This window comes from Pygoscelis adeliae, unplaced genomic scaffold (genome assembly GCF_000699105.1).
Source record: "Pygoscelis adeliae isolate BGI_AS28 unplaced genomic scaffold, ASM69910v1 Scaffold98, whole genome shotgun sequence".
In the NCBI taxonomy this organism is placed as follows: domain Eukaryota; kingdom Metazoa; phylum Chordata; class Aves; order Sphenisciformes; family Spheniscidae; genus Pygoscelis; species Pygoscelis adeliae.
The window spans coordinates 201963-216705 of record NW_008825547.1 but is presented as its reverse complement, the minus strand read 5'-3'; the positions used below and the strand labels follow the sequence as shown (position 1 = coordinate 216705).

Sequence of the window (14743 nt, the reverse complement as noted above, 5' to 3'; positions counted from 1 at the left end):
TGCTTGCTTTCATTCATTTTATCCAACACCGGCTCTCCAGTGGGCATGTCTTTGTGACTTGCTGAATTGTTTGGATCAGGTACATTAAAATGGCAGAAGTAAATATTACAACTTAGCTTGCCCTTTTGCTCAAAGAGCAGCCAAGCCGAATTTAAAACCTTTATTCCTTTTTTGTGTTTATCCCGGTTTGCAACTTGAATTCTGCTGTGGTTTGGTTTTTTTAATAATTGGGGGTGGGGTGGGGGTGGTGTTTTTTTTTTTTTTTTTTTTTTAAAGTGTCCAAGCTCAACAAGAGCCTTGGAACTTCTGTCTCCCTTAGCAGTAAGATTCTCTCTGGGAGAGTGAAGAAAATTTGTGGTGCTGATAACTGTCAGCACCTGCTTTTTCAGTGTTGAGGCCATGCCTTATATGTGATTACTCTTGCTGCACGTTGCTTAGGAGCATACATGTGGCATTTTTTATAATCATACTTGAGTAATTTCTCATTATCAAATGTTACAACAGTGCTCTGATCCAGCAAAGTACATGAGAAGCTGACAATATTATTCTGTAATCAAAAACTTTCTTCTAAGTATCTTGCTTATTGTGAATGAGCATCCCACATCTAAACAGTGTAGTTGCTGGCTTGCATTGATTGTAGTGAGATGTAAGCAATTTGCTTCTTTGCATGAAAATTCATTTAGCATATAAAAATTCGAGCAAGAATAAGTTCTTTAATATATTATTCTATTTAAATTGTTTGATTAATTATAATACGTGCTTTCTCTTCAAAGGGTGCCATAATTTCAAAAGTAATTTTAAATGGGTTTATTATTTTAAAACATGTCAACCAACAAATTTTAATTACTCCTATTTGAAAGATCTAAATGGAAGCTCATGAGAGAAGATAATGTAAAATTCACAGGAAAGCTAACAGTATATGAAATTATCTAAATTATTTTTATAATTACTATAAAACTGGAAAGTTCCTTTCAAAAGTAGTTTCTCCCTCGTTTACTTTGAATGCAATGGTGCCATTCTATTGATTTCTTTTTATGTTTTTAGGACATCCAGGAAGCAAACTTCAAAACCTCCAGTAGCCGGCTTCTTGCAGCTGTTATGTCTGCTCTCTGCCATACTTCAGTAAAACTGACCTCTATCTTTCCCATTGCTTATGATGGAGAGGCGTTGCTGCGATCAATGGTCAAACAAGTCAGCACCGAGAATGACTCTGCTCTGGCCCATCGTTTTCCTCTTCTGGTTGCACACATGGAAAAACTTAGTCAGGTTAGGATATATTCTAAAAATTTAACAACTTGTTTTACTTTGCAACAAAAAACAGTTATGTAAGTTGAAGTTTTAGCTTTATAAGGATGTAGCTGAATTTGCCTGACTGTTTTCTTTCTAAAAGGCTTGTTTCAGAAACTTATTATTTTATCCAATTTTCATCTTTCAGTCTGAAATATTCCAATTATTTCTTGTTTGGAGAATGTCTGAGCAAAAATTATTCTTATTTATTCCAGAATATTAAATTGGCAGAAATACAGTTTAGAGTTGTCTTCTGTTGCGTAGTGTTTTCTGCAACAGTTTTTCAGCTTTTTCATGTGATCTCAAGAATGAACATGTGAATAGATTCAGTGTTTTGAGGAAGAGCTAACACAGCTTTGGTAATAAAAAGTCATGTCTCAGGCTGGAGTTTTTAAAGGAGTCAACAAGCAGGTGGACAAGGGAAGGGAAGCCCAGTTCATGTAGTTCTATCAAAGGTTATTGAACAATTTCCTAATCAAGGGCTCTCGAATGCTGTATTTCTGCAGTTCTGTTATTCCAGAATAGTTTTACAGGAATGAAAAGGGTAAATATGATATCAAAGAGATGGGATTACTAAATAATATTCTTCACTTTAAAAGACAAAAGGGGTAAGATCTTATGAAATTCTGAACGATGCATGAAAGGTAAATAAAGGATAATTGTTGAGTCTTCCAATACCAAAAGTTTTGAGCAACCAGAGACCTTAACAAAAGGTAAGTTCAAAAGATTGCTGTTCTTCATAAAATACACAGTTAAACTGTGGAACATAGTCCTGTAGGCCATCATTATGCTAAAAGCTTTCACAGGCTTAGAAAGCACCTGCACAGTTTAATGAAGAAAAAAAAAAATCACCAAAAGCTATTAAATGCAAAGGTAGTATTTCTGTCTTGGGTAGAGCTGCTTCTTAACTGCTAAAGATAGAAAGAGTTCTTTGTGGGTATCTGGACAGGTTTGCTTGACCTGATTGTCTTCCCTATCGGTTCGCTACTTGGATATTTTTGGGAGACAAAATGGTGAGAAGGACAAACCTTTGATTTCTATCAGTAGAGCTAATTTTATTTGTCCTTATTGGGAATGACTTTCAGTATGGATAACTGTTTTGAAAAACAGTGGATGTCACTGCTAGGTAGAAGACACAGTAGATGCCTAAGCTTAGATTTGTTTCACAGTCTTCATTCAGTAAAGTAACAACTGTTTTTATAACCATCCCACCACTGGTTTTATCGTACCTGTTTGCACAGAAGATTCTCTTCACCAACATCAAAGCCAAAAAGCTTCTGAGTTTAAGACAATGATATGAGGAGTTCCATAGGTACCTATATATCTGTTGTATTCTAACGTATGCTTTATAGATAGCCCTCCTTGCCGTACTATAAGAGAAGCTCTTTCCTGAGAAGGACACCTATATATCTTTCCAGTACAATAAATAAAGTCAACACCACCTCATTCTGGAAATTGGAATATTAATCAGTTTTTTGACAAAGGATTACATAGTGTGATAGTTTTGAGAATTTTAAATTTTTTTTCCTTACCCTCAAGACATTTCTTATTTTTAAGAAGTCATGGATTTTTCAATTACCTAATGCATATAATATGTGAAAATTAATGTGGGTTTTTTTAAAGTAAGAACAATGTCATTTGTCATTTTTTCTCTTCATAATGCAGAGTGAAGAAAATGTTTCAGGGATGACAAGCTTTCGGGAAGTGCTGGAAAAGATGTTGGTCATTGTTGTTTTACCAGTACGGAATAGCCTTAGAAGAGAAAACGAACTTTTCTCTTCACATCTGGTTTCTAATACTTGTGGGTTGCTTGCTAGTATTGTGAGTGAGCTTACGGCATCGGCATTAGGATCTGAGGTAAAGCTTCTGTAAAATCATTACTAGAAGTCTTTCAGGACAAGTATATTATGAATGTGGACAAGTATATTATGAATGTGATACAGGCTGTGGCAGGAATTACATAGATCTGCAGATCTTTCACAGATACTGGAATTCTCAGTTCTCAGTAGCTTTCAGATGTTTAACATAAATTTAAAAGCATGTATTCTCTGTATTAAGGAAGTACTGTTGATAATTAGCTACTTCATTATGGCTGCAGAATACTGCAAATTGTTTACAAAATGGCAATTTTTCTTTTGAGTGCTTCTCTTTTTGCATGCATGCCTCTGCACGTATACACTCAAAATATTTGTTCGGCGCTCACTGGAGGCAGTGCCACATACCTGAGCATCTCTGTGCCTCTCATGGTATCATGGGTGTTTTGTGTGTTCTAATCCTATCTGCTTTTGATTATGGGTCAGAATTTATAATGTGTTCTGTTTTATGCATTGTATCGTCCTCCTTTATATGTAAGGTACTCCTTACACATATCTTCCTTTATATATTCAATATTATATAATATGTGTATTATATTTGTCTATATCATTAGACTTTTTCCAGTTTATTTGCTTTGTATTTGAAATTGAGAGCGGTACTGAGTTCAAGTTCTTAAAATCCAGAGATTCATAATCACGCACAGAAGTTCCCTTTAATGAGGCTATAATGTCATTAAATGATGGAAACTGATTTTATTAAAGGGATGTCACTGTCTCTGGATTATCAGCAGATGTTTTTCACAGAACCGAGCTTTTGATAACATCTTGATTAAAGAAGTTTTTATTATTATGTAAGATCTGTATCTGTCCTCTCTTAATCTTGACCTTACCTAAGGCAGAAATACCTAACTCTTCTTGAAGCACATTTAAGCTATATTTTGTGCTATTTTGTCCTATAAAATGTATATCTAAATACTTGAAAAAATTAGGAAGCAGATTCCTAATTATTCCTAGTTAATTCCCAATTACCAGAAATTATATTTTCTTTTTTCTTTTTAGTTGATATTGAATAGAAGCCCCAGTAGTGGCATATGCTATGTTTTATCAGTTGACTTTTAAAATTTACCCAGTTGAAAATCTGGTAATTTAATTCACTTGACTTTGCTTTATTAAAGTTGTCAAACATTTAGCAGTTAACATTTTCTGGTGCTTGTATTTAACTTTCTACAGGTTGATGGGCTGAACTCCCTCCATTCTGTGAAATCCACTCCAAACCGATTCACTAAAACAAGTCAGGGAAGAAGCTGGAATACTGGGAATGGATCCCCTGATGCAATATGTTTCTCTGTCGACAAACCTGGCATAGTTGTAGTAGGATTTTCTGTTTATGGTGGAGGAGGAATTCATGAGTATGAGTTGGAGGTATTAGTTGATGATGTAAGTACTGCATTTGAGAAACCAATTTGAACAAAAGTAACCTTGGAGTTTTTCATGATATGTTTTTCAAAGTAATATTGTAATATTCTTATACAGTCTAGGCTACCAGTAAAACAGTGCACTGGTAGTAGGGTTTTTTGGTTTGCTTGTGGTGGTGATTTTTGTGGTAATGCAAGCTACATACCATATCCAGTAGGGTCCTTATCTTGATTATGGTCTTGAAATCTTACTTTATTACAAATAGTATTTGAAGTATAGTGGGCTTTTCGCTTCCTGGAGCTAAATGTAAATTAGTACCTGTTATATCTCTGCAAACTGTGAAGGAAAATAAGAAATAAAGGAGACCAAATTAAAACATTTTAAACCAAAAATTGAAGAAAGGGTTAGCCTACCAGCATGGTCAGGCTATAGCTACAGATGTTTCATGTGTTGTTGAAGAAGCGTAAAACTGTATTGTGTGTTCTTGTAATGAAGGAAAACCTCTGTTCTTTTACACCCAGTTGTTCACTTTAACCGACTGTTCTAATCTCTTCCAAAGGGCAAGCATAGGTTGCTATGGGAAATTAACCTCTCTGCTCAGTAATTCCCTTTTTAGCAGAAAGGCTTTACTGTTGACTCTGAACAGGTTTTTCAGCTTTGTTTTATTTGTAATGCTGTGTGTAACAATTTATGCAAGAAAACAATTGCATGAATGTGACATGTATTTACACTATAAATGTATTAAAATGACTTTGTTTTTTTGAATCAGAGTGATCATACTGGAGATTCAACTCATTCTCATAGATGGACATCTTTAGAGTTGGTTAAAGGAACTTACACCACAGATGATTCTCCCAGTGACATAGCTGAAATCAGACTTGACAAAGTTGTGCCACTGAAGGTAAATAAAAGAAGTGTGCATCTGTAGGTTTCATATGACTTCTTTAGATAACAAAAATCAGAATGTTAAATGTAAATTTTTCTTTTTGTGTGCACATTTACAAATTAATCTTGACATGTTTGCTTTATAAATTTTCAGTTTCACCCTGTAACTGAAAATTTCAAATCCCGGCAGCAAAAAGAAATTGTCTTAATTTTTATAACAGCATAAGATAGATTGTAATTGCTTAGTAATTTAGAATATTCTTGAATGTGCAACTCACGTGTGTGCAGTTTGGTAGCTAAATTTCTTGGGTACCTGGTCACTCTTCAAGTAATTAGAAGTAATATTTTACTAAAGTTGTGGTCCATAGTTTGGGAACACGGAACAGCTTTGTCTTTTGTTAAATGCTGGATCTTTTTCAGTTAATTTCATTTGTCGAGTGCCTTGAAGGACTTTTCAGACTCTCCAGTAATAATCTAAGCTAACAGCTTTCATAATACTATGAAGCCTAACTTACATACTTGTTTTATACTGTGTACTGTTTTTGGCTCTCCTTTTTAAGGAAAATGTGAAATACGCAGTTCGTTTGAGGAATTATGGAAGCCGGACTGCCAATGGAGATGGAGGAATGACTACAGTTCAGTGTCCAGATGGTGTAACATTTACATTTAGTACATGCAGTCTGAGCAGTAATGGCACAAACCAAACACGAGGGCAAATTCCACAGATTCTTTATTACAGGTTTGTGTGTTGTCACGATCGTGAACAAAAACATCATAGTGCTATTATACCACATGTATTTTTGTGAAGTAACAGAAATAAATACATCTGGAGTGTATTTGAAGGAAGAGCTTCTTTAACAGCAATATTGTGTTCTTCCAGCGTAGTTTCAGACTTGTTATTTAGTGAAGACAGTTTTCAGGACACCAGTTGTACTGGTGCCTCTTCCAGTCTTGTTTTAGATTCTTTTTTTTTTGACTTGGCAAATAATTTGATAGTTGACCTCTTTACAAGGTCCATTGTGTACTGCTTTAAAGCTGTAGTATGTGAGACTGGTAAGATGCAAAACTTCAATCTCTGTTTTTTCTATAACCTAAGAGATTTTTGAGAGACTACTCACTGGAATGTTTCTCTCTCTGATTTCGTTCAGTTCCTTCCTCTGTTGCCAGAAAGGATTGCAACATGTAGTGAATCAAGTTCTGTTTATGTAGGAACTGTCTCCTCTCTTACTGTAGAGTTCAAAGGTATAAAAAGAGAAATTGCAACTGCCGGCAGAAAATCAGCTGAATCATCTGACTGTCCTGCAGGGAAGCTTTATTTTAGCCTTTCAGGATGATAGTAGGAATTCACTTAAGGTAATGCTTTCTGCAAAAGCATTACTTTCATTTTTGAGGTGCTTACCCTCATGATATGCATGAAGACATGATTTTCAAAATGTGGCAGCACCTGAGTATATGAATTACTACCATTATCTGTATGGCAAAAAAATGTGTCACACCTTTTACTCAAATCTCAATTTTTGTGGTAAAAGGCTGATCAACAGTAGATCCAAGGAGTAAAAGGAGCAAGGAATAGTAATTTACTTTGATATTTAATTATGTGCAAGATATACCTACCTAATAAAAGAGGAAGAGGGTAAAATAAGTAATGCTACAACAAATTATGTGTTTTGGACTAACAATCACAAGAACATGTTGCTCTTAAAGTTTTAAAGGAGCTAAAATACGAAGAAGTAAAGTTGCCAGCAAAATTATAGTAACAGTATATTTGAAGATACAGGATAGTTCTAAACTCTTAAAACATGAGATTGGCTATACTGAAAGACTCAAAGATCCAGCTTGTCAGTAATAACAGTAATTGCTTATCAAAGAATGGAATTACAGTGGTGCGTATCAATACTTTCCTTGATTTAGTCTCCTGGAATCTTGGACATCTGTGTTTAGGGAATTCCTCCAGCATTTGGAGGAATTTTGTTATGAAGTATCATAATTATGAAGCATCATATTATGTAAGAAGGAGGAAAGAAGACAAGGAAAACATTTATTCCCACTCCTAGAATTTCTGTTTCTATATAAGCAAAAGGGGGAATAAAGGAGAAATAACAATTTCTTTGATTTCAGAAAAGCGAAGGACATAAAACTTCTGTAAACGGAAGCTTCAAGCCATTCTAACTTAATAGTAACCTAACACATAGCAAAAAAACCCCACACCAAAGTGCTGTCTTCAGATCAGAACAGTCTCAAGTTTTTTTGTTTCAACTGTGATAAAATTCTAAGAAGCTTTTCAAGGACTGTAATGGCACAACTCAGAACTGTTACAGAATAAATTAAGTTTTGTTTGGAAAATTTGCAGACTGCTGCCTGTAGTCACAATGTCTTTTGAAGTTTGCTTGGACAACAGAAACCTAAATGTTATCTGATGAATGACTACAGTTATGAACTTAGTTTGAGGATTCCCAGTTTGATACATGATGACTTAAGGTTTTGATTTGTCTACAGTAAAGCAACAAAAATGTTCAGTCAACTATTATAGAACAGAGCTTGTAAGATACTCGATTTTATTTGAAGGATGCTCAAATACAAATAGAATTATTGCTTATGCAAATGCCAATAAAGGCCATACCGAAAGAAGTATGTTAATGCACTTCTGATTAGGGCAGAAATGCTTTGGAAGGATTTGTTGGGACTGTACGCAGTTGGAATTGCACCCACTGTCAGTCACTAATAAATTCAAATTAAAAAGCTTGAGACTGACAGCAAAACTACAATTCTAGGACACATTGACAAAAAAAAATCTTTTTGTGAGAATGGTTGATTTAAGTCATAGAGAAGGATAGGTATCCTTGTTGTGCACTGAACTGCTCCAAGTAAAGTTTTTGAGCATTCTGAGGTGCCAGTCCTAGAATCCTAATGTTCTGGAATGATGTTTTGAAGGATCAAATCTTTCTGGACAAACAGGAAATCCAGAAGAGAATGGGCAATTTTGCTTTACATGTTGACTAAGTGGTTTTGGTTGTGTATGCCAAGGCTGAATCACTACCATACTGAGAGTTTGAATTAGTTTATAATGATCATTCGACTGCTTTGAAAAAGCAAATCAAACCAGATCTTTTATATACCTTATTGAAATAGTTTTGTGCATAACATTGTTTAGGAGAACCTAATTTGACATACAGAGTGGATTTCAAAGATAAAACTATTTGTTAAGGGTAAGCCTAAGATTGAATTTCAAAACCAAAATTAATCTTTAGAATAGGGAGGGAGAATCTTTTTCCCCTGTTACGATACTGCAGAAATATCCATTGAAAAAGTTTTACTCATTTCTGTGATGCATTTAGTGGTGTTCTGTTTTTATCAAGATAGGTGGTTGGCTTGGAAGAGCACAGCAATTAATACATTTCTGTGGTTCGAAAGGCGTCTAGTCAAACGAAACATTTCAGAAACATGCTTTTCATATTTTCTGCCAAATAAAAATAAAATTATTGCAAAGGGCTAACAGTGAGGCATTGCTTCCAAGATATCCTCTGTGGTTTCTTTGATTGTTTCCTCTATTGCTTTATCATAAATTAATTGTTTTACTTATTCTATGCTAAAATTCAGTCAGTCATGTCATTTTACTATAATTTTGTATTTTGTGAACTAACTTTAACTTAATCCACCATTCAGGAGTGAGTATGATGGAGATCTGCAATCACAGCTTTTGAACAAAGCTAATGAAGAAGATAAAAATTGTAGCAGGGCTCTCTCTGTCGTGAGTGCTGTTGTACGAGCAGCCAAAGACCTGTTGCACAGGGCTCTTGCTGTAGATGGTAAGGTTTTTGTAAATTTTGAAAGTCGATTTTCATTTCAAAACTTCTTTCTTTGATAGCAAGAGATAATAGTGGAATATCAGTGATACAAAAATTGTAATATTTCTGTCTCGCTTTCCAAAGTGTATTTTTCTGACCTGTCATTACTGTAGGTATCAAACAGTGAGTAACTTTATAAGTCATTGAGTTGCACTTGAGATATCATAGATAGCGCGTATAAATTTGCTCATCGACTTAGCAAGTATCATATTAAAGCTGGTAAAGATTATTTATTTCCAAAAGATATGCTGTGATGATGCAAATATTTTATTGCATGTTTTGCACAGTGGTGGTAATCAGGAAGACTGGTGAATGTAATGCATTTATAGGCACTTAAACATCCATTTTTGAGAAAGGTAGACATTAGCTTTAAGACTGAATGGTTTTAAGCTACCATCTTCAGCTATTCTAGTCACAATGTCCAGAATATTGCATAGTGCTATAGAAATTGATTTGGAGGGCTGGGAGGAGCTTCTTGTGCTAGCTTTTATACCATAGAAAGTACGAACACAGTTTCACAAAATGGCAAAGAATGCAATAAAATTATGCTCTAAGAGGAGGAAATTTTTTAACAGACAATTGTATATAATGGCATGTTTATCTCAGGTGAACTCTGCAGGTTTAGAATTTGCCAATGCCTAGGTAATGAAAATAATTTGAAGTAAAAGCTACTGTAGAAACTAGAAGTTTAACTCATAAGAAACAAACCAGAAAAATACGATGTGTTTTGAACCATGGTACATGTATTAATACCTGTGTTGTAATTCTCTTTGTTTAGCTGAAGACATTCCAGAACTACTCAGCTCTTCCAGTCTGTTTTCAATGCTGCTTCCCCTCATAATAGCCTACATAGGACCAGTAGCAGCAGCTATTCCCAAGGTATGCTCCTCAATAGAAATTACTGAAGAAATTTAAGAGTGTTATACAAGGAAAAGGTTTACTCTGAAAATCTGAGCATGTTGATTTCTTATGATTTTATGAATTAATGATTTATATTTTGACCACGTGACTCATGAATTTTCCAAGAGTCAAGAAACTCTTGGAAACATGTCATGTTTTAAAAATGGCTTTTTTTTTTTTTTTTTAACTTACATTGAAGGTATTATGAAAAAAATACCTTAAGGAAGCAGAGGGAAAGATGACAGGCTTTAACAGTAGGAAAAGACAAAAAGTTAGAAGGATCTGGATGTACGACTCATTTATCGATGAATATTGGTGGAATGAAATGGTTTTTTTTATATTATGTAAATCCTATTTTTACAATAAATATCCAAAGCAGTGGTAGCTGCTCATTAAGATTATTTCTTTCCATTTTAGAGATGGGAAGATGTGAGCTATAAATGAAAATATTGTTACTTTTCAGTGGCAGAGCATTTTCCATGTGCCTGGTCTGGAACACTCTTGCAATCTATTATTAGATTTACAAAAGTCATTAATCCTTATGACACTGTTGTGTCTTTTATTGCTTTTTCATGAACTGTAAGCTCTCTTTTAACTGCTCTTTAAAGGGGGAGGAAAGAGGACTGGCCACTTAAAATCTAACAGATTCATTTCATTAAAAATAGTTTCAAATTTTAGTTATCTTGTACCGTGATGAACTGGAATTTAGAACCAAGTGTTTTACTTTAGCAGTGTTCCTCTCCTTTGAAAATGTCATAAAGATTACAGAGAACAATGCAGTGCTTAACACTACATGCATTAAAATATGTTGAGGAATTGAAAAAAGTAATATTAATGTTGTTATAAAACAAAGTATAACTGGACTATGACTTCAGTATGGTATTTGCTTTCTCTCAACTCATGCTTATTGTTTGTTAATGTTACGGCTTTTTATTGTTAGAGAATGTGTTTTAGTGAAGGTATCTCAGAGTTGTGTACAGATTTTTGTTTCAGATTTGGCAAGTCTCTAACAAGAGTATTTGAGATAAAGGTAGTGATGCTTTTTCTGTCAGGATTGTGTACATGCAGAATTGGAAAATGACTGAACGAATTGTAGTGGTATTCTGAGACGATCCCAAACAACTATTGTAGAGAATTGTAAGTTTGCAAGTATTGTTTTCACCCAGTCATAAGTGATACTTTATTGCGTGTGGTGTTATGTTACAGGTTGCTGTTGAGGTCTTTGGTCTAGTACAACAGTTACTTCCTTCTGTGGCAGTTCTGAATCAGAAATACGCCCCTCCAGCTTTTAACCCAAATCAGTCTACAGACAGCACCACCGGAAACCAGCCGGAACAAGGGCTTTCAGCTTGTACTACCTCCAATCACTATGCTGTTGTAGAAAGTGAGCATCCCTATAAACCTGCCTGTGTTACGCACTATAAGGTAAGCACCATTTCTAAGGGCGCATGCAGTTTCTTCAAAGATTTTGACACATGAGTTTTGTTTCATCAACACTTACTGTCTGAAAAATTGTTGCTGTGGATGATAATGCATATTGTCTAATATAGGAGACAGTTTCCTATATTATTACTGTACTGCTTTCTGGAGAAACCTCTGTTTGTCCAGTAAGTATAGTGAAAACTATAGTGGAACTAGTGTAGTTTTAACCCCCTAACGCAGGTATCGACTGTAAGTCCCTAAATTTGCTCGGTCTTAGATTTTCCTACTGTCGTGCACAGTTTCTTTGCTCTAACTGTACAGACTGTAGAAGTTGGAAGTCTTTTTGTATACGTTATCTAATAATATCTCAGCCTTTCTTACCTAATGCTAACACAATGCTTTGTAAAAATAACCTAACATCAATTCTAGTCAAATTAGTATGCATTATAGTGTGGGGATCCCTATGCTGGCTATTGCTGGTCTGCAAATTTAAATTCTTCATTAATTATGTTCACTTAGACCACGATTTGGCATTGTAGAAGTCTCTGAAGTCCTCTTAACTGTGTTAAGTCACTCTGAGGTAGGATTCATGCCGCCTTACATGGACGACTATTGCAATAAGACTAGGTTTTCCTCAACGTCAATAGAGAAAGGGAGGTTTTTTTCTAGTTGACTAAAGGTCTGAGGTATAAATTACATGCCTGAGAGAGAAATACCGTGTTTCAGTTCTTGAAAGCGTGAGTTCTGCAGTTGCATTGATTCCATTGATTTGATTCCAAATCCAGAGGTAGCAAACCTGGAATCAAGTAAGAGCTGGAGGAGGTCATTAAGCAAGTGGCATAGGAATTGTCCTGTGAGACAGCAAGACGTCCACTGCAGAAAATGTAGTTATATAATTTTCCTGATGCAACGATGCTTATTATTGTTCTAAAAGTTTATAAGGCTCATCTGAAGCCTTAGGCTTAGTTGTTACTGCTTTTGAATTTCTGTAGCTATATGCTATCGTACTGCAGGCCATACTAACAAGTGTGATTCAGCTGCTGTGTACGTTTCTAGGATTGCACAAAACAGATACTGAATGTGTTTGTTGAAGTTTACGTTTAAAAAGGTATTTGAGAGTTAATTGTTTGTAGTAGTCTGTGGTTGTTTTGTTTAATGATCCTGTGTAGAGTTCTTAAAAACAATCATAAATGTTATCATAAGCGCAAATACTTAATCTGAACATAACTTATAATATCTGATTATAATTCAGTAAGGTGTAAAGCATTTCAGGTCTATCTGAATTTCAAAGAGTAAATTAGGTTAATGTTAAATCTAAAGCATATCAAAATAACTGTACAGAATTATATAACTGAATCACTTTCATAGCCTAAAGAGTTAAAACCAAATGGAAATTAAGAAATAAATGTAAAAAAAACAAAACAAAAAAAAAAAAAAACCAACCCAATAACCTCCCAGAATTGCACATAATTAGACTATTGTTTTGTTTTAGGTGACTTTTCCTGAATGTGTCAGGTGGATAACAATAGAATTTGACACTCAGTGTGGCACTGCTCAATCAGAGGATGTTCTTCGTTTACTAATTCCTGTCAGAATTGCACAGAGTCTGGGATTTGGACCAAAGCATGCTTCTGTTCATGAAAACCTTAATTCATGGATAGAACTGAAAAAATTCTCTGGATCTTCAGGATGGCCTACAATGGTATTAGTATTGCCAGGTAATAAATAGATACTGCAGTAATTTCTAGTAATATGAATTATTAAAATAATGAAAGTAAGTTTGATTTTTCTGCAAAATTATCTTAGAAAATAAAGTTGAAAAAGTGCCTTCATCCAAGCTGGCAAGAGTTCATTATGAGTGATTGGTTGTACATCAGTTGGTTATGTTTATATTACGTTTCTGGTTTGAAGTGTTGATCTGCGTGTTATTCATGGTTTTACATATACATGTTATATACGTAGACATGCTGCATATAAAGCCTAGGTTTCATATATGCTCACATAAAAGAAACATAAAAAAGAGGAGAAATAATAAAATTTTGTTTTTATTTATTTTATGTATCCTTTTACTTCCTATAAGGAAATGAAGCTCTTTTTTCTCTCGAGACTGCGTCAGACTATGTGAAGGATGAAAAGGCTTGTTTTTATGGTTTCAAATGTTATGCAATTGGATATGAATTTAGTCCAGGATCTGATGAGGTAAGGAAGAAGTGAAATGGCTACAATTCCTGCACCTATTAATTCTCTCGTATAAGGCCATTTTTTTTGGTAAATATAACTGTATTTCCACTTCTGACTAAATAACATCAGCAAAATATTTTTCAATTAATTTAATCTAAGTTTTTAACATTTTTTTGTTACAGACACTATTTGTTTGGAATTCTTTAATCTAAATATTATTGGGCTGTTTTTTTGTTTGTTTTTTTTAATAACTGACAGTCTGCAAATACATAGTATGATTTTATCTAGTATGTCAATGGGATATGAAATTTCCTGAAATTCTGACCTAGTCTTCCATCATAAATCCAAAGGATTGGGGCTTTCAGACACACAATGATTCATATTTTACTGTCACTGCCAATTATGGGATGACAAACTTGCATTATTTTTCCAGTATTCACTCATACCAGAACTCTCAGACTCCCTGGAAATGCTGTGCTCATTTAGGCTACCTGAGATTTTGCACAGCGGTCACCTCATCTTGACTTTAAGGACATGAGTCATTTCCACTACTGTTTCTTTGTTGCAATGGGAAGATAAAATTTCTTCATGACCTTGGGCCACTGCTTTATTTTGGCCTATTTTAAGAGACTACTGAAAATACTTAACATGCTTTATAATAATTCCAGAAAAGTAGTCCTTTATCTTGGGAGTCTTCAGGCCTGTTGCTTCACGTGAATTTCACAAGGTCTGCATCTTGCTTACACTACAACCCTCCCAGATTTACCTCATCTTATTCCTGGATTCTGCTCAAGCTAAATCATGTCTGATAGAATTAAATCTGGCCAGGGACATCAAGGGCAACAAGAAAAGATTCTATAAATATGTCGGGGATAAAAGGAAGATGAGGGAAAATGTGGGCCCTCTCCGGAATGAAATGGGAGACCTGGTTACTGGGGACATGAAGAAGGTGGAGGTACTCAATGACTTTTTTGCCTCGGTCTTCACCGGCAA

The 14743-nt window shown here is 34.7% G+C and overlaps 1 protein-coding gene across 1 annotated transcript in view; it reads left to right on the top strand.

Annotated features, from left to right (window-relative positions):
• The window catches only part of MYCBP2 (MYC binding protein 2, E3 ubiquitin protein ligase), a 195132-nt gene that overhangs the window by 85486 nt on the left and 94903 nt on the right, over positions 1–14743 (top strand). The window contains 11 exon segments of the mRNA XM_009332100.1: positions 1–79; positions 1045–1266; positions 2953–3144; positions 4332–4538; positions 5287–5418; positions 5963–6141; positions 9066–9208; positions 10026–10126; positions 11354–11572; positions 13062–13287; positions 13650–13768. The exon segment at positions 1–79 is cut by the window's left edge and continues 23 nt beyond it. Coding sequence (XP_009330375.1) covers positions 1–79; positions 1045–1266; positions 2953–3144; positions 4332–4538; positions 5287–5418; positions 5963–6141; positions 9066–9208; positions 10026–10126; positions 11354–11572; positions 13062–13287; positions 13650–13768 — 1819 coding nt within the window.